The 20,161-nt window shown below is 35.2% G+C and overlaps 1 protein-coding gene across 6 annotated transcripts in view; it reads left to right on the forward strand.

Annotated features, from left to right (window-relative positions):
* The window catches only part of DACH2 (dachshund family transcription factor 2), a 676,921-nt gene that overhangs the window by 543,755 nt on the left and 113,005 nt on the right, over window positions 1–20,161 (forward strand). For all 6 annotated transcript variants that reach the window (XM_016943980.2, XM_016943979.3, XM_016943977.3 and 3 more), the window contains one exon: window positions 8,502–8,674. In XM_016943980.2, coding sequence (XP_016799469.1) covers window positions 8,502–8,674 — 173 coding nt within the window. The remainder of the gene's footprint in view (window positions 1–8,501; window positions 8,675–20,161) is intronic.

The raw sequence follows: 20,161 nt of genomic DNA on the forward strand, positions 1-20,161 counted from the left end.
TATGAAAAGAAATACAGAGTGGTATAATGGACATTGTAGAATCAGAAGGGAGGAGTGTGGGGGGGGGTGGGTGAGGGACAAAAAAACTACATTATGGGTACAGTGTACACTTCTCAGGTGACAGGTGCACTAAAATCTCAGATTTCACACTATACAATTCATTCATGTAACCAAAAGTTACTTGTACTCTCGAAGCTATTGAAATACGAAAAATAACAAGAAAAAGTAATTTTAAAAAGAAGGTATTGGATGATTATACCTTGTGGATAAGTGAAATAAATGAGAGCAATGTTATAAAGGACTGAAAGGAGGAATTGAGAACTGAGAATACTCTGTTATAAGGTATTTTTAGTACCCTTAAAGTAGTATAGTGGTATTTGTAAATGGAATAAGACTAATTGTAAATATATATTGAAAGCTGTAAGGCAAACACTAAAAAACATTAAGAGTTTTAATAGTTTAATTTTTAAAATATTAAAAATTTTAATTAAAATTTTAAATTCCTCTTAAATTCATGTGGAACATTCACCAAGATAGGACACATTCTGGGCCATAAAATACACTTTAACACATTTAAAAGAATAGAAATCAGACAAAGTATGCTCTCAGTCATAATGGAATTAAACGAGAAGCCAATAACAGCAAGACAGCTGTAAAGTCAAAAAATACTTGGAGATTAAACAGTACACTTATAAATACCATACAAGTCAAAAAAGAACCCCCAAGAAAAATTCAAAAGTATTTTAAACTAAAGGACAATAAAAATATAATTTATCAAATTTCATAGGATGTAACAAAAGCAGTGCTTAGAGGGAAATATATAGCATTGAATTAATTAATATATTAAAAAGGATAAAGAGATAAAATCAGTAACCAAAGCTTCCACCTTAGGAAAATAAAAAGATAAAAATTAAATCTAAAGCAGAAGAAAATATATAATAATTATTAGTATAGAAATGAATGAAATTGGAAACAGAAAATCAACAGAGAAAATCAATGAAACCAAAAGCTGGTTCATTGACAAGACAAATGAAATTCATAAACCCCTAGGCAGGCTAACTAAGAAAAAGAGAGAAGATGCAAATTACTATCATCAGAAAATAGAAGCCATCACTATTTATCCTATGACATTAAAATGATAATATAGCAATACTCAACAACTCTATACCCACAAATTTGATAACTTGGATGAAATTACTCAATTTTTTGAAAGATACAATCTACCAATACTCACACAAGAAGAAACAGATAATCTGAAAAGGCCTATACATATTACAGAAATAAAATCTATAATTAAAACCCTTCCACAACAGAAAGCACCATGTTCAAATGGGTTCACAGGTAAAGTCTACCAAACATTTAAAGAAGAAAATATATCAATTCTCTGCAATCTCTTCCAGAAGATAGAAGCAGAGGGAATACTTTCTAACTCATTCTATGAGATCAGAATTACCCAAATACCAAAATACCAGAGAAAGACAACATAGGAAAGGGAAACTACACATCAGTATCTCTGATGAACATAATGCAAAAATCCTGAAAACAGAATAGTACATTAAAGTTAACAATGTTTAGGAAAAATTACACACCGCCCGGGCGCGGTGGCCCACACCTGTAATCCCAGCATTTTGAGAGGCTGAGGCCGGTGGATCACGAGGTGAAGAGATCGAGACCATCCTTGCCAACATGCTGAAACCCCATCTCTACTAAAAGTACAAAAATTAGCTGTGTATGGTGGCGTGCACCTGTAGTCTCAGCTACTTGGGAGGCTGAAGCAGGAGAATCGCTTGAACCAGGGAGGTGGAGGTTGCAGTGAGCCGAGATCACACTACTGTATTTCAGCCTGGTGACAGAGTAAGACTCCATCTAAAAAAAAAAAAAAAAATTACGCACCATGACCAGGTGGAATTTATTCCACGTATGCAACGGTAGCTCAACATTGGAAAATCAATTGATGTAATCTATTACATCAGTAGGCTAGAGAATAAAAATAATATGATACTAAAAGTAGATGCAGAAAAAGTTTTTGAGAAAATACAATACCCATGCATAATAAAAACTCTTAGAAAAAAATAGGAAAAGAGGGGGACTGCCTCAACTTGTTAAAGAACATCTATAAAAACCTACTGCTGACATCTTACTCAATGGTGAAAAACTAGATGCTTTTCCCCTAAGATCGAAAACAAGGGAAGGACGTTACCTCTTATCACTTCTATTCATCGTTATACTGGAGGCCTTAGTTGGTAAAAAATGACAAGAAAAATGAAATAAAATTTATACCAATTAGGGAAGAAAAAACTGTATTGGTTCAAAGATGACTGATTATCTTTGTAAAATTTCAAAAGATTTTACAAAAAATTCTCATAGAACTAATAAGAGATTATAGTAAGGTTGCAGGATACAAAATTAATGTACAAAATCAACTGCTTTCTTGTATACCAACAATGAACAGTTGCAATTTGAAATTAAAAACTCATCTTAAGTGAAACAACTCTGAAACAGAAAGTCAAAAACTTATAAGTGGGAACTAAATCATATGTACACATGGACATAGTGTAGAATAATAGACATTGGAGATTTGGAAGGGTGGGAGGGTGGGAAGGGAGTGGGGGAGGAGGAAGTACTTAATGGGTACAGAGCACATTGTTTGGGTGATGATTACACTAAAAACCTAGATTTCACCACTACACAATATATCCATGTAACAAAACTGCACTTCTACCTCTTAAATTTGTACAAATAAAAACACAAAATTGTTTAAATTAGCAACAATAATTGAAATACTTAGGAGTAAACATAGCAAAATATATATAAGATGATTAGAAGGACTACTGCAGAACTCTGATGAAAAAATCCAGGAATATATAAATAAATGGAGAGATATCTTACATTCATGGATAGGAAGACTCAATATGATTAGAACAGCAATTCTTCCCACTTGATCTATAGATTCAATATATTCCCCATCAAAATCCAAGGAAGTTGTTTTGTGGATACTCACATAGTGATTCCAACATTTATATGGAAAGTAAAAGACCCACAATAGCCAGCAAAGTATTGAACAAGAAAAAATGTAGTGGACTGACCCTACCATACTTCATTATTTACTATAAAGTTACAGTAATCATGATAGTGTGATTTTGGCAAAAGAACTGACAAGTAGATTAGTATTAATAGAACAGAATAGAGAGCCTAGAAATAAATCCACACAAATGTAGTCAATTGGTATTTGATGGAAGAGCAAAGACAATTCAATAGAAAGATCATAGCATTTTTCTACAAATTACAGTGGAACAATTGGGATATCACATGCAAAGAATGAACCTAGACACAGACCATCTGCCCTTCACAAAAATTAACTCAAAAGGATCATAGTCCTAAATGTAAATTGCAAAACTCTGAATCTATTAGAAGATAACATCAGAGAAAAGCTAGGTGATCTTGGGTTTGACAATGTGGTTTTAGATACAATATCAAAAGCATAAACCTTAAAATAAACTAATAAGTTGGATTTCATTAAACTTAAAAACCATTCATGACGCACACTGTTAAGAGAATGAAAAGACAAACAACAGAGTAGGAAAAAGTCTTTGCACAACTCATATATGATAAAGGACCGATAGATATACAAAGAACTTTTAATCTCAACAATAAGAAATAAGCAACCAAATTAAAAAGTGGACAAAAGTCCTAAACAGACATCTCATTAATTAAGGCATAGTTGGATAATAAGCATATGAAAACATGTTGAATATAATATGTCACTAGGGAATTGCAAATTAAAACAACTAGGAGATACCCATACACACCTGTTGAAATAACAAAAATCCAAAATTGTCAACTTCAATTGTTCACAAAGATTTGGAGCAACAGGAACTTTCAGTTTGTTTTTAATGGAAATGCAAAATACTATAGTGACTTTGGAAGACATTTTGGGCATTTTTTTAACTAAAGTAAACATAGTCCTGTATTTATACAAATCAATGGAGAACTTAAGTTCACACAAAAACCTATACACCAAAGTTTATAGTAACTTTATTCATAATTACTAAAAATTAGAAACAACCAAGATATCCTTTAATAGATGAATGCATAAAACAACTGTGGTATATATGTACTATGGAAACATATTCAGCAATAAATACAAATGAGCTATCAAACCTTGAAGAGACTTGGGTGAACCTTAAGTGGAAATTGCTAAGTGAAACAAATCAGTCTGAAAAGGCTAAACAGTGTGTGATTCTAACTAGGTAGCATTCAGGTAAAGGCAAATCTATACAGCCTAAAAAGACCAGTGGTTGCCAGAGGTTGGGGAGAGGGATAAAACAAGTGACCTCTGCTGTAAACTGTGGACTGTGGTTAATACATCAATATTGATTTTTCAAATGTAGATATATAACAGATTATTACAAGATAGTAATATGAGGGCCAACTGTGTGATGGCAGAGTGGAGATATAAGGAAATTCTCTGTAACTTCTGCTAATGTGTTTTATTAATCTAAGACTGCTCTAAAACTAGTCTATTTATTTTTTTAAAGGAAGGGGTATTTATATAGGCAAATCAATTGGGTTAGGAAGGCAGATTCCAGAGAGAAGCATTAACATGAGTGAAGGCTAACGTGAATTCAAACTGTAGATGTAAATAGTCCAGTGGGGCTAGAGTACAGCATACAGAGAGGAATATAATGAAACATTACAACCAGAAAGGTAATTTTGGATGAAATAAAAATGCTTGTATTTTATTCTGGTAGCAGTAAGTAGTCACTGGAAGTCTTAAAAAGGGAGTGGAAAGGCAAATGAAAAGCCACAGGAAGACAGATTGGGAAGATAGGGTACTTGTATCAAGGGATTAATGCCTGGTAGTCACTGTAGAAATGACAAAATATTACAGAAGTCAACGTGACTTAGAAATCAAATCAATGTGGGATTTAGATAGACAGAGGATTACTAAAGTTTGTACCTTTCATGGCTAGAAGGAGGTGGTGCTATGCACTTACATAAAAATTATAGGAGTTGCTGAAATACCAAGATGCATTAGAAATTATTCTTACAGGCCCAGCTCTGTGGCTCACACCTGTAATCCCAGGACTTTGGGAGACCGAGGCAGGCAGATCACTTGAGGTCAGGAGTTCGAGACCAGCTTGGCCAACATGGTGAAACTCCATCTGTACTAAAAATAAAAAAAATTAGCTGGGCATGGTGGCACATGCCTGTAATGCCAGCTACTCGGGAGGGTGAGGCAGGAGAATCGCTTGAGCCCGGGAGGCGGAGGTTGCGTGAGCCGAGATCTCTCCACTGCACTTCAGCCTGGATGACAGAGTGAGACTCCGTCTCATTAAAAAAATAAATAAAAAATAAAAAAAGTAAATTAAATTAAAAAAAGAATTATTCTGTTAGTAACTTGCATAATGTCCACGAAGTCAATAGGAAAAGAGATAACCCATTTTGGTGATTTTTAAAAAAGATTTGTCTTTATTACCATGCTATTAAAAGGCTACCTGTATATCTAGCATGTGACTAAGTGAGCCAGGTTGCGGGTGTGGTGTGTACTACTGATGGTTTTTAATTTTATGTGTTCAGTTTCAGAAAACGTTTGACTTTCATAATTCAGTATTTGCGTATGCTTTGCATGGAGAACTCATGTGTGGTCACTGTTAAACTGGCCTGTTATGTAAGTACTAGCTTGGGGTAAAGTCTAGGGCATTACGGTCAATTGACAGCTATTGCAGGTCATGATTTCAAAGTATGAGTTTTAAGCCTTTCATAGTCATTTGAAATGTTTGATGAATTAGATTTTAAAACTGCCAATGGGCTGTTAAATTCTTTTTGTAGTTTGCATTTAGTTTGCATGTCAATTGGACTTTAAGTAGGCATATTTCTTATTATCGCCAGATGGTGTCTAGGTGATGCTGAAAATCTTTGGAGAATGAGGAAAGATTATTACACTGTTAAGGGAACTGTAAATTGAACAAAAGCTTATTTAAGCATTTGAATAGTAAATAGGAGCACTGATGGCTACTTTTCATCTAAGTTTGATCAATTTGTGACTGAAGCAGTGTAAACAAAGAAGGACTGAAGTGTATAATTACCTTGGGCTTGTGGTAAATGATAGCCTTATATAGAAACCTACTTAGGTCATTGATTGTCGTTATTATATTGAGCATAATGTGAAGGTTTCAGGAGAAAGATAAACAGTGATTAGTTTAATATATATTATAAAATATCATTATAGCATATGCTATATGATAATTTCAGTATAAAAGTGCATATGTACCTAAGTAATTTTAGAAGGCTAACTGAAAATATGCTTCTAGTTTTAAAGGGAGTGAGTTCCACATACAAATGAGATTGTACAGCATTTGTCTTTCTGTGCCTGGCTTATTTTGCTTAGCATAATGTTCTCCAGAATGACAAGTGTTTGAGGTAATGGATATATTAATTAGCTTTATTTAATTATCCCACGTTGTGTGTATATATATATGTGTATATATGTGTGTGTACACATATATAATATATAATAGGATCATTTTGTATTCCATAAGTATATACAATTGTAATTTGTCAATTTATAATAAAAATTGTAACTATTAAAAGTAAAAATAACCAAAAGTGAGTGGAAAAGGCCATTTTGAATTCAATGTTGTAAGAGTTGTTTTGAGGCCTCATTGATAAATTAATAATTGCAAGAAAAATGTTTCAGAGCTCATAAGTTTAGTTTGGAAAGTTGTTCCTAAAAAGGATTTACAGATAGTGAGCCATAAGTGAACACGGGTAGGAGAAAAGTTTAAAATATTTTCTGACTCCAGGATATGGAGTCAGATAGAGAGTACAGAGAATGTTTCCTTTCCTGAGTTCCACGCAGAATTTAAGTTTCTAGGTTAGGTTTTATCCTTATGTAATTCTGATAACACTGCATTTTGTGACTATCTTTATCAGAAACACTGGTGGATAATGTTTTCTTTATTTAGGAATTCCTTTCATTGTGATAATCACTTGAGTGTTGTATGAGACCTTACCTACCTGGAAATGTAATCCATTGCTTGTGCTGCCTTTGTACTTTCTTGTTAACAGTTTTAGATCAACCATTATAATTGAAATCAGGAGACGGACCTCAAATAAATTAACACTGCTTCTTCCTTCTAGCTCCCATTAAAATTGGACTTTATTAAAATTAAAAACTACTCTGTGAAACACATTAAGAAAATGAAAAGAAGCCATAGAATGCGAGAAAATCTTTGTCCTAAAAATATATGTGTTTTGAGTGTTTGTATTACTGCCACTTTGTTTTGAGGAATGAGATTTAGGGAGCTTTTTAATATACTTCCTATAGATTCACTGATGTTCTTTTTCTGTTGTGATAAGGGAAACAAGGAAAAGTGAAGCGATTACCAAGAGTAAAAAAGGACGTTATTAATACTTAATACTTGTGCACAAAATCAACATAAATGCTGTCCACCGTAGAATTTCTGTAGTCTGTGATAATTTAGAAAAATTATAAGCAGGGATATTTTAGAATATCTATTAAAGACTACTGATTTCTGGGCTTCTGTCCAAAATTAGGCAAGATTACTGTAGAGGTAATTGTTTGTAATAAGTGCTATGGTTTGCTCACAGTCACGTTCACATCCATGAAGCTAGACTAAATTTTAGTAGACTCTGCTCAAACTCCTTTCCTCCTACAAATTTCAGCCTATTAAGGGATAAGTAGACAATGATTTTAATGTTACTTTTTACATGATGGCATACCTGTGGTTGCCAGAAGTTGAATGTGGATAATAATTGAGATATATTCTTTCAGATATTTCAAATGTGTGAAAATTATTTCAACTTGCATAAGAAAAAAATGAAATTCCTGAAATGACCTAACAATATTTGTTATTAAGTATTTCTTATTAAACTAGAAAATAGGTTGATATTTTGATAGGGGAGTTATGATTTATTGACAAAGACTTTAAATTAAAGCTATTAATATAAGCATTCATTTTAGAGATTTATATCTAAAAGGGTATAACATACTCCAAGTCTTGTTTTCTTCTACAGTTCTGAAGCTTAGAGAATCTACATCCTGCCTTATCAGCACCTCTATTAAGTGTCTTAAAGAAATTGTAAAGCTGTCAACTATCAACACATCAATGCATTATTGTTATGATGTTACAAAATGGTTATAATGATTAAGAAGAAAGTTCTTAGTTTTGAAATGCAATGATGTTTGGCTTAAAGATTTGTGTTTGTTTTATGGGTAAAAATTTTGCATCTTATAAATATTTGGGAAGTGAAAGCAAAAACAAAGCATATTTATAATTAAATGTGTGGATACAGGAAGATTTTTAAAATGATTAAACAATATAAAATACCACAGGTACTATTAATGGCACAAGGAGACATTAAGATATAATAAAAATTGTTTTTATAAGAAAACTAAGAATGAATTTAGGTACTTTTTAACAAACTATTTCAGATAATCATAATGTAACAATTTTAATATGCACTGTCTCTTTTAGGACTGGATCTGCCATTTATGATGATGCCTCATCCCCTACTTCCAGTCAGCTTACCTCCTGCATCAGTTGCCATGGCAATGAATCAGATGAACCATCTCAATACTATTGCCAACATGGCTGCTGCAGCACAGATTCACAGTCCACTCTCCAGAGCTGGTACCTCTGTTATAAAGGTAAGAATCGTGATTTAGAAAAGGACAAAGGTGTCAATTTCATGCAAATTTTGATAAAATATTTACAATCCCACTGGATCTTCAGTAGTAACTCAGCTCATTGACTCAGTTAGTTAGCATACAGTATTGATGGGTTTAGTTTGTGACTAGGCCTGCCAGATTTGTTGTTGTTTGTTTGTTTTCATTCCATGACCACAGATCTCACTTTTAATTCTATTTCCTGTCTTGCAATCATGTGCACAGTGTGGGGGAGGCATGGGCAGACTAATGACAGAGTAGAAGAGTGTGCAAAAACCATTCCCATAGCCGGGGTGAAACAAAGTAAACACTGTGCATCTTTTTGGAGTTTGAGAGACAGTTATGAGGTATGATATAACATACAGGACTTATAGTCAGACAGATTTGGGTTCCAATTCTGATTTGCAACTTAGCTGAATGAACTTGGGTATGACAGCCCTCCTGAACATGTTTCCTCAACTATAAAATGAAGGTCATAGTTAATAATCTATGCTGCTTATTTCATGGGCTGTCTGGAGATAATATGAGTAAAATATATGTAAAAACCTGTAAAACATTAACAATATTTATGATAATATATTGCATTAACATTATAATGTTAGAATACTATTTTTCAAGTTTATGGGCATTGGATAATGAAACACAAAGGATATTTCGTAGCTACCCCTTCTTTTTCCTCTTAGTTTGGCATATGGCTTTTCTGCTCTCTTTCCAATTATCATATGAACTATGCTTTTGAATGCTTTTTCTTCTTGTGAGGAGGTGATATATGGGTACATAGGATCCCAAGATTTTAGTCAGAAACCCATTGATTTCCTCCTTTATTCCTTCACTTACTCAACAAATATTATACCCTTAATAATTACATGCCAGGTTATTGAGCAATATGGGAAATTTATAAGTAAGATATACACCTTGACTTCCAGGAGCTCCCAAACATAAATGTGAGACAAACAAGTACCCACTTAATTTGTACTAACAAGACAGACTATGATGGATAACATAGGAGAACCACCAAGTATTACAGGAATTTAGAGGAAGGAGTGATTTTATCTACCTTTAAGAAGAGAGGAGGCGGGGATCTGGGAAGGCTTTATAGTTGATGGATTTCAACTGAGCCTTGCAATATTGATATGATTGTAATAGAAAGGCATGGAGGTGAAAGAACTGAAGGCAGAGGAAATGTGACATTTTGGACATATTTGTTTCATTTTAAAATCAGCTTGTAATTTTGGAGCCTTCTAAAGCACTGAAGAAAATTTAAAGCATAACCTTTGTAAGAAAGGAACAGAAAAATTGATCATTTTTATAAAGCTTCATCTATATATTTAAAACACCAAGTGGAAGCATGCTTCCTGGAAAGACTGGTTACAGACTTCACCGCTACACAAATTCCCTGGCAACAAAACTGCACTGGTATCCCTGAATCAATAAAAAAAATTAAAGGGTAAAAATAAAGCCTGTGGTTGATAATGGATTAGTCTATCCTAACTAATGAGAGCTCTGTTATTAAAATATTTGATGGGAGTATAAACTTGGAGTTAGAGTTGTCTTTGAGAAGAAAATTACCCATGAAATGTGGGATAAATTTCCCATTATTTTGAAACTGGATGGCTATTAAGAAAATATGACAACACAAACAAATTGTGAAATTATATTAAAAAGCAAACCTGGGAGCAGTGGCAGTGACATGTGCCTGTAGTCCCAGCTGCTTAGGCGCCTAAGGAGAGGAAGATTACTTGAAACCAGGGGTTCAAGATCAGCCTGAGCAACATTGTGAGACTCCTTCTCTAAAACAAACAGACAAACAAAAGCACTTCAAAGTAATGGTATTGTCATACTGGCTTTGGAATGATGGAAGAGTACTCTTAATAGAGGCATGCATATGACTCTTAAAAGTACATTGGTTTGTTTTCATAAGTACCATATTTAATTAGCTATATTTTGTTTGAATGTTTGAGACTTCAGTTAGCTTTGTGAATAATTTGAGTCAAGAGGCACATGGAAATGTGGTTCATAATTGTGGTCCTGGAAATGGAAAAGATAATTATCTTCTTAATCCAAATATTGTTTTATTTTTTACCCATTATGACAATATAACTGAAATTTTGTTTAGGGCTTATTAGTCTATTTCATATGCAACCTTTTAAAAAAGAAACTTGGAATTGTCACAAACAATTTTATACAACTTTTTAAAAGGCGAAATTAGATCACATGCTTATTTATGTCCTGCCAAATACACAAATACACTGAAACCATTTTATGCTAAAGAGAAATGGATCTACTTTCATGTGGTTATTTTGACTAAAGTAAGTTAAGAGAGATATATTTAATTAAAACACTCTGATAAAAATTTCTATTTCTCTACAAATCTATCAGAAATATATTTTGTCATATGCATAGATTGCATGGTGGTGGAAAAAGGGCTTTTTGGGTATCCATTATCCAAATAATGTACATTGTACCCAGTGAGTAATCTCTCATCATGCACCCTATTCCATCCCCTCACCTTTCCATTGTTTATCATTCCATACTTTACACTCCTGTGTACACATTATTTAGTTCCCACTTATAAGTGAGAACATATGGTATTTGTCTTTCTGTGCCTGACTTGTTATGCTTAAGATAATGGCCTCCATTTTCATCCATATTGCTGCAAAAGACAGATTTCATTCTTTCTTATGGCTAAATAGTATTCCATTTACATATATAGATATATAGTATTCATATACACATGTATGTATATGTAGATAGATAGATAGGAACTTGATAATGAGTTAGTCTATCCTAACTAATGAGAGGTCTGTTATTAAAATATTTGACTGGAGTGTAAACTTGGACATAGAATTGTCTTTGAGAAGAAAATTACCCATGAAATGTAGGATAAATTTCCCATGATTTTGAAACTGGATGGCTATTAAGAAAATATGACAACACAAACAAACGATGAAATTATATTAAAAAGCAAACCTGGGAGCAGTGGCGGTGACATGTGCCTTATTATATATAATATATATATATATATATATATATATGAATACTATTTGGAATATATATATATAATGGAATACTATGATCCTAAAAAAGTGCAAGATATATATTTTTATATATATGCATATATATATGCATATGTATATATATATCTTGCAGTTTTTCTTTATCATATCATCTGTTGATGGACACATAGGTTGATCGCATATCATTGCTGTTGTGAATAGTACTGCAATAAACATATGAGTACAGATATCTTTTTGATATAGTGAGTTATTTTCCTTTGGGTAGATACTCAATAGTGGGATTGTTGGATTGAGTGGTAGTTCTATTTATAGTTCTTTGAGAAATCTCCATACTGTCATAGTGAATGTACTAATTTACATTTTTACCAACAGTGCATAAGCATTATGTTTTCTCCTCACAAACATTTGTTATTTTTTGTTTTGAAAAATAGCCATTCCGACTCATGTAAAATGATATCCCATTGTGGTTTTAATTTGCGTTTCTCTGATAATTAGTGATGTTGAGCATTTTCATGTGCCTGTTAGCCATTTGTATGTTTATCCATGTCCTTTGCCCACTTTGTACTGGGATTATTTTGAGTTTTCTTTTTGAGTTGTTTGAGTTCCTTCTAAATTCTGATTACTAATCCCCTGTCACATGCATTATTTGCAAATATTATCTCCCATTCTATAGGTTGCCTGTTCAATCTTGATTATTTCTTTTGCTGTGCAAAAGATTTTTAGGTTAATTACGTCCCATTTGTCTATTTTTGTTGTTGCTGCCTGTGCTTTTTACATCTTATTCATAAATACTTTGCCTAGACCAATGTCCAGGAGAATTTTCCTTAGGTATTTTTATAGTATTTTTATAATTTCATGTCTTGCATTTAAGGGTTTAATCCATGTTGAGTTGATTTTTGAATATGCTGAAAGATAAGGGTCCAATTTCATTCTTCTGTGTATGGCAATCAAAGTTTCCCAGCACCATTTGTTGAAAAGGGTGTCATTTCCCCAGTATATGTTCCTGTTGATTTTGTCACAAAAGAGCTGGCTCTGAGTGCATGGCTTTATTTCTGTGTTCCCTGTTTTGTTCCCTTGATCTATGTGTCTATTTTTATATCAGTACCATGCCGCTTTGGTTACTGTAGCCTTACAGTATAATTTGAAGTCAGGTAATGAGATGCCTCCAGCCTTATTCTTTTAGCTTAGTATTTATTTGGTTATTCGTGCACTTTTTTAGTTCCATATGATTTTGAGGATAGTATTTTCTATTTCTGTGAAAAATGAATTTTTTTAGGGATTGCGTTAAATCTGTAGATTGCTTTGCACAGTATGGTCATTTTAATAATGTTAGTTTTTTCTAATCCAAGAGCAAGGGATATTTTTCCATTTGTTTTTGACATCTACAATTACTTTCACCAGTGTTTTGTAGTTTTCCTTGTAGATATCTTTTACCTCTTTGGCTAAAATTATTCTTAGTTTATTTTTCACTAACTGTTGTAAATGGGATTGCTGTCTTTATTTGTTTATCTGCTGGATCATTATTGGTATGTAGAAATGCTACCAATTTTTTGTAAAGGGATCTTCAAACTTTACTAAACTAATTTCTCAAATTCAAAAGATATTTGGTGGAGACTGAGGTTTTCTAGATGTAGGTCATATTATCAGTGAACTGGGAAAATTTGACTTCCCCTTTTCAATTTGGATGCCTTTTATTTCTTTCTTTTGCATGATTGCTCTGGCTGGGTGTATTAGTTCATTCTCAAGCTGCTATGAAGAAATACCTGAGACTGGGTAATTTATTAAAAAAAGATGTTTAATTGACTCACAGTTCCACATGGCTGGGGATGCCTCAGGAAACTTACAACCATGGCAGGAGGCAACTGTTCACAGGGCAGCAGGAGAGAGAATGACCGCCAACAGGGGAAATGCCAGACATTTATAAAAACCATCAGATCTCATGAGACTCACTCTTTCACAATAACAGCATGGAGGAAACCACTCCCATGATTCAATTACCTCTACCTGGTCTTTTCCTTGACATGTGAGGATTATAACAATTCAAGGTGAGATTTGGGTGGGGACACAGAGGCAAACCATATCATTTCACCACTGCCCCTCCAAAATCTCATGTCCTCACATTTCCAAACACAATCATACCCTTTCAATAGTCCCTCCAAATCTTTTTTTTTCTTTTTTCTTTTTTCTTTTTTTTTTTTTTTTTTTTAGATGGAGTCTCTCTCTGTCGCCCAGCCTAGAGTGCAGTGGTGCTATCTTGGCTCACTCCAAGCTCCACCTCCCAGGTTCACACCATTCTCCTGCCTCAGCCTCCTGAGTAGCTGGACTATAGGCCCCCGCCACCATGCCCAGCTACTTTTTTGTATTTTTAGTAGAGATGGGGTTTCACTGTGTTAGCCAGGATTGTCTTGATCTCCTGACCTTGTGATCCACCTGCCTCGGCCTCCCAAAGTGCTGGGATTACAGCCATGAGCCACTGCACCTGGCCTAGTCCCCACAAATGTTAATGCATCCTGGCATTAACCCAAAAGTCCAAGTCCGAAGTTTTATCTGAGAAGGGACTCAAGGCAAGTTCCTTTTGCCTATGAGTCTGTAAAATGAAAAGCAAGTTAGTTACTTCCTAAATACAATGGGGGACAGGCATTGGGCAAATACACTAATTCCAAATGGGAGAAATTCGGCCAAAACAAAGGAGCCACAGACCGTATACAAGTCCGCAATCCAATAGGGCAATCATTAAACCTTAAAGTTCCCTAACAATATTCTTTGACTCCATATCTCACATCCAGTTCATGCTGATGCAAAAGTGGCCTCCCATGGCCTTGGGAAGCTCTGCCCCTGTGTCTTCACAGGGTACAGCACCCTCCCAGCTGCTTTCACAGGATGGTGTTGAGTGTCTGTGGCTTTTCCAGGAGCATGGTGAAAGCTGTTGGTGGATCTAACATTCCATGGTCTGGAAAACAGTGGCCCTCTTCTCAATGTTCCTCTAGGCAGTGCCCCAGTGGGGGAATCTGTGTGGGGGTCACATGACACATTTTCCTTCTGCACTGCCCTAGCAGAAGTTCTCCTTTTGGGCTGTGTCCCTGCAGCAAACTTCTGCTGGATATCCAAAGGTTTCCATACATCCTCTGAAATGTAGGCAGAGGTCCCCAAACCTCAATTCTTGTTTTCTGCACACCTGCAGGCCTAACACCACATGGAAGCCACCAGGGCTTGGGGCTTGCACCCTCTGAAACATTGAACTGAGCTGTATATTGGCCCCTTTTAGCCACAGCTGGAGCAGCTGGGACGAAGGGCACCAAGTCCCTAGGCTGCACACAGCAGGGGGGCCCTGAATCCTGCCCAGGAAACCATTTCCCCCTCCTAGGCATCCAAACCTGTGATGGGAAGATCTCTTACATGCCCTGGAGGCATTTTCCCCATTGTCTTGGTGATTAGCATTTGGCTTCTCATTATGTATGCAAGTTTATGCAGCTGGCTACAATTCCTCTCCAGAAAATGGGATTTTTCTATTGCATCATCAGGCTTCAAAATTTCCAAAGTTTTGTGCTCTGCTTCCTCTTGAATGCTTGGCTACTTAGAAATTTCTTACACCAGATACCCTAAATCATCTCTCTCAAGGTCAAAGTTCCACAGATCTCTAGGGCAGGGGCAAAATGCTGCCAATCTCTTTGCTAAAGCATAGCAAGAGTCACCTTTATTCAAGTTCCCAACAAGTTTTTTATCTCCATCTAAGACCACCTCAGCCTGGACTTCATTGTGCATATCACTGTCAGCATTTTGGTCAAACCCATTCAATGAGTCTCTAGAAAGTTCCAAACGTTATCACATCTTCCTGTCTTCTTCTAAGCCCTCCAAGGTGTTCCAACCTCTGTCTGTTACCCAGACAGTTCCAAAGTTGCTTCCACATGTTTGGGTATGTTTACAGCAGTGCTGCACTATCTCCATACAATTTACTATATTAGCTCATTCTCATGATGCTATGAGACTGAGTAATTTATAAAGAAAAGAGGTTTAATTGACTCACAGTTCCACATGACTGGGGAGGCCTCAGGAAACTTACAATCATGGCAGAAAACAGCTCTTCACGGGGCAGGAGGAGAGAGAATGACTGCCAGCAGTGGAAATGAATGCCCGATGCTTATAAAACTTCCAGATATCCTGAGACTCACTCAGTATCATAAGAACAGCATGGGGGAAACCACCCCCATGATTCGATTACCTCCACCTGGTCCCGCCTTTGACACTTGGGGATTATTACTATTCAAGGTAAGATTTGTGTGGGGACACAGAGCCAGACCTTATTACTGGGACTCCAGTACTATGTTGAATCAGACTGGTGAGCATAGGCATCTTTGTCTTGTTCCAGTTCTTAGAATACTTTCAACTTTTCTCTAGTCAGTATGATACTGGTTGTGGGTTTGTCATAATGGTTCTCATTGTTTTGAGGTATTTTCCTTTTACAGAACCTTAGTTCATTGAGCTCTTTTATCATGAAGGGAAGTTGGATTTTTTTCAAACGCATTTTCTGCATGTGTTGAGATGATTATATGATTTTTGTTTTTAATTTGGATTGTGTAATATATCTTATTTATGTATTTATGTATTTCTTTATTTAAAGACAGTGTTTTGCTCTCTCATTCAAGCTGGAGAGCAGTGGTGCAATTATAGCTCACTGCAGCTGCAAACTCCTGGGCTCAAGTGATTCTCCCACCTCAGCCTCTGGAGTAGCTGGGACTACTGACATGTTCCACCATGCCTGGCTAATGTGTTTTATTTTATTTTATTTTTTGTAGAGGTAGTTGTCTTACTATGTTGCCTAGGCTGGCCTTGAATTTCTGACCTCAAGCCCTTCTTTCAACTTCGTGTCCCAAAGTGCTGAGATTATCACATTTATTGATTTGTATATGTAGATTCATCCTTACATTCCTAGTATAAAACACACTTGATCATTATATATTATCTTTTTGATGTGTTATTGACTTAATTTATTAATATTTTGTTGAGGATATTTGTGTCTATGCTTTTCAAGGATATTGGCCTGTAGTTTCCTTTTATTGTTGTGTTGTCCTCTGGTTTTGTTACCAGGATGTTACTGGCCTCATAGCATTATTTAGGGATAATTTCCTCCTCCTCAACTTTTTGTAACAATTTCAGGATGATTGGTGTTAGTAGAATTTGGCTGTGAATACACCTGATCATGGGCTTTATTTTGTTTGATGGTTATTTGTATTAATGATTCAATCCCGCTACTCATTATTGTTCTGCTCAGGTTTTATATTTCTTCTTGGTTCAATCTTGAGAGAATGTAAGTTTCTAGGAATTTATCCATTTCCTCTAAGTTTTCAAGTATGCAAGCTTTTACTTCTTCATAGTAGTCTCTGATGATCTTTCATTTTTCTGTGGAATCAATTGTAATGTCTCCTTTTTATTTATGATTTTTATTTGTATCTTTTGTTAGTCTAGCTAATGGGTTATCAATTTTGTTTATGTTTTCAAAGAGCTAATTTCTCATGTTGGTTTTTCATACTTTTTCATTATTTATTTCATTTAGTTCTGCTCCGATATTTATTTCTTCTGCTAATTTTTTTTTTTTTTTTTTTTTTTTTTTTTTTTTTTTTTTTGCTTTTTTGCTTTTCTTGCTCCTTGAGGTGTGTTGTTAGGTTGATAATTTGTAAGCTTTCTACATGTTTGAAGTAGGCAGTTAACGGTATAAACTTCCCTCTTAGCACAATTTTTGTATGTCTCATTGGTTTTGATATGTAGTGGTTCCATTTTCATTTGTTTTAAGAAATTTCTAGATTTCCTTCTTAATTTCTTCCTAAGCCAATGATTGCTCAAGAGCATGTTGTTTAATTGCCATATATTTGTAGTTCCCTTAGTTTTCCTTTTCAGTGATTTTTAGTTTTATTCCGTTGTGGTCTGAGAAGATGCTGGATATGAATTTGAATTTTAAAAATGTGTTGATATTTGTTCTGTGGCCAAGTATGTGGTCTATCTTGGAGATTGTTCCATGTGCTGAAGAGAAGAAGGAATATTCTGTAGTTGTCAGATAGAATATTCTATAGATGGTTCTCCCATGTTGAGTGCTTATATTTTTAGAATCATGATATCCTCTTGCTGAATTGATCATTTTATCAATAGCACTTGAGTTGTCTTTTTTTTTTACTGTTTTTGATTTAAAGTCTGTTGTATCTGATATAAATATAGCTACTCCTGCTGGCTTTTGATTTTCATTTGCATGAAATATCTTTTTTTTCACCCCTTTGATTCTGTATGTGTTTTTAAAGGAAAGTTTCTTGTTACCAGCATAAAGTTGGATCATGTTTTTTAATGTATTTCACCCATCTATGTCTTAAGTGTAGCATTTAATCTCCTTACATTCCAGGTTATTGTTGACATGTGAGGTTTTGTGCCTGTCATGTTTTTCATTCCTTTTAATTAGTTTTATAAATTATTTGCTTTTTCCTTATTCTCTATGTTTCTTTATGATTTGATGGAATTCTGTCATGTTGTCATTTGATTATTGCTATTTCTCCTTTGTATGACTGTTTTGTAAGTCTTGTGAGTTTTATACTTCCACATGTTTTCGTGATGGCGAATAGTGAACTTTTGTTTCCATGTTTAAAACTCTTTTGAACATTTAATGTATGATCAGTATGGTGGGGAGGAATTATCAGTGTTTGCTTGTCTGGGAAATATTTTATTTTTCCTTAACTTATGAAGCTTCCTCTTGTGGATAAAAAATGCTTGTCTGGCAGTTTTTTCTTCTTTTAGCACTTTGAAAATGTCGTACAATTCTCTTCTGGCCTGTAACATTTCAGCTGAGAATTCCACTGTCTGATGAGTGTTCCTTTATAGACGACTAGATGTTTTTCTCTTTCTGATTTTAAAATTATTTATTTCCTGTTGATTTTAGTTATTTTGACTATAATATGGTGTGGTGAAGTCCTTTTTGCAATGTATATTCTTGGAGATTGCTAATTCTCCTTTAGATGTCTGACACTCTTGCTAGAAATGCAAAATCCCCATAAATTACTCCCTCATATAGGTTTTCTAGACTTTTGGTTCTTTCTTCCCCCTCGGAAACACAGATAATTCTTAAGTTTGGTTGCTTTATGTACTTCAAAATGTGCTCTAGTCTTTATTCATTCTTTTAATTATTTTTTTGACTGACTGGATTATTTCCAAGGACTGGTCTTCATGTTATGAGACTTTTCCTTCTGCTTGGTCTTGTCTATTACTGAAATATTCAAATGTACTTTATATTTCCTTCAATGAACTTTTCGGTTCTGGAATTTCTATTAAAAAAAAAAAAACGATATCTGTCTTCTTGGTAAATTTCTCATTTATGTCCTGAATTGATTCTCCAATTTATTTGCATTTGTTTTCAGATTTCTCTTTCATGTCATTGAGCTTCTCTAAAATTAACATTTTGAATATTTTATCTGTCATTCAGTAATTTCATTTTGATTCATTTCTTTTCCTGAACAATTTTTTATGGTTTTATTGTGTCATATTTCCTTGCTTTTCATGTTTCCTGGTGTAACAGTAGCTTTTTCCAAGTTTTTGAAATTGCTTTTATACAGGAGGATTTTTGCTGAAAATGTATATATGTTATTGGTTGAGTCGGATACTTTGGCTTTGACTTTGGGTGCCCACGGTAGTGTAATCTATACAATTTCTTCCGTAATACAAAGGGTCATTGGTATCTGTGATTTCCTCCGTGGTTTAGGGTACAGTTATTTGTTAAGGCTGTGCTGAAATTTTGCTGGGGACTGGGATGCCAGATGGACCATTCTTCAGGCTCTAGTGGTGGCATCAATAGGCTGTGTCTGCCTGTTCTTAGTCCCCAGAGCAGCTTACATAGGCACCAGTATTGATGAGTCCTGAAGGGCCAGTTCGTGGGCCTCCAGGTAGCTTGTTTGGATGCTGGTAGTGGCAGTGGTGGGCCATGCATTTGGGCAGGTTCCCAGGGCCCCTGGACTGCTGGTGTGATGTGACTGAATGCAGTAGTGATGATGGAGCAACTCACTTGAAATCAAATGGTTCATGCTCGTGTTGCTGGTGCCTGCAATTGGTTGTGGAGGCTAGTTCCCCTGGCCTGCTGGTAGCACATGTGGGTGGGTATCATCAGTTGTGGTATTGGTAGATTGGGTCAGTATGACTTCAGACTCTGGCAAAAGCAATCAAGTGCCAGCGATAATAATCTAGGCTGGGAAACTTCCTGGGTCCTGCATGGCATGCTTGAGTGTTGCGGATATGGGTCTAGGCCAGCAGACTTTTCCTTGAAGGTAATGACTTCAGGTGCTGGTTGTGATAAGCAAAAGTGGGGTTGTCCTCATGCCACCAATGGAATTCTCAGGAATGGACTGTCATGGCTATGCTGTATACCTGCCATCAGGGAGGGTGGGGACCCTCATAGCGGGAGCACCATGCGCAGGTAGCTCTGGAA

Source organism: Pan troglodytes, chromosome X, assembly GCF_028858775.2.
Source record: "Pan troglodytes isolate AG18354 chromosome X, NHGRI_mPanTro3-v2.0_pri, whole genome shotgun sequence".
Lineage (NCBI taxonomy): Eukaryota > Metazoa > Chordata > Mammalia > Primates > Hominidae > Pan > Pan troglodytes.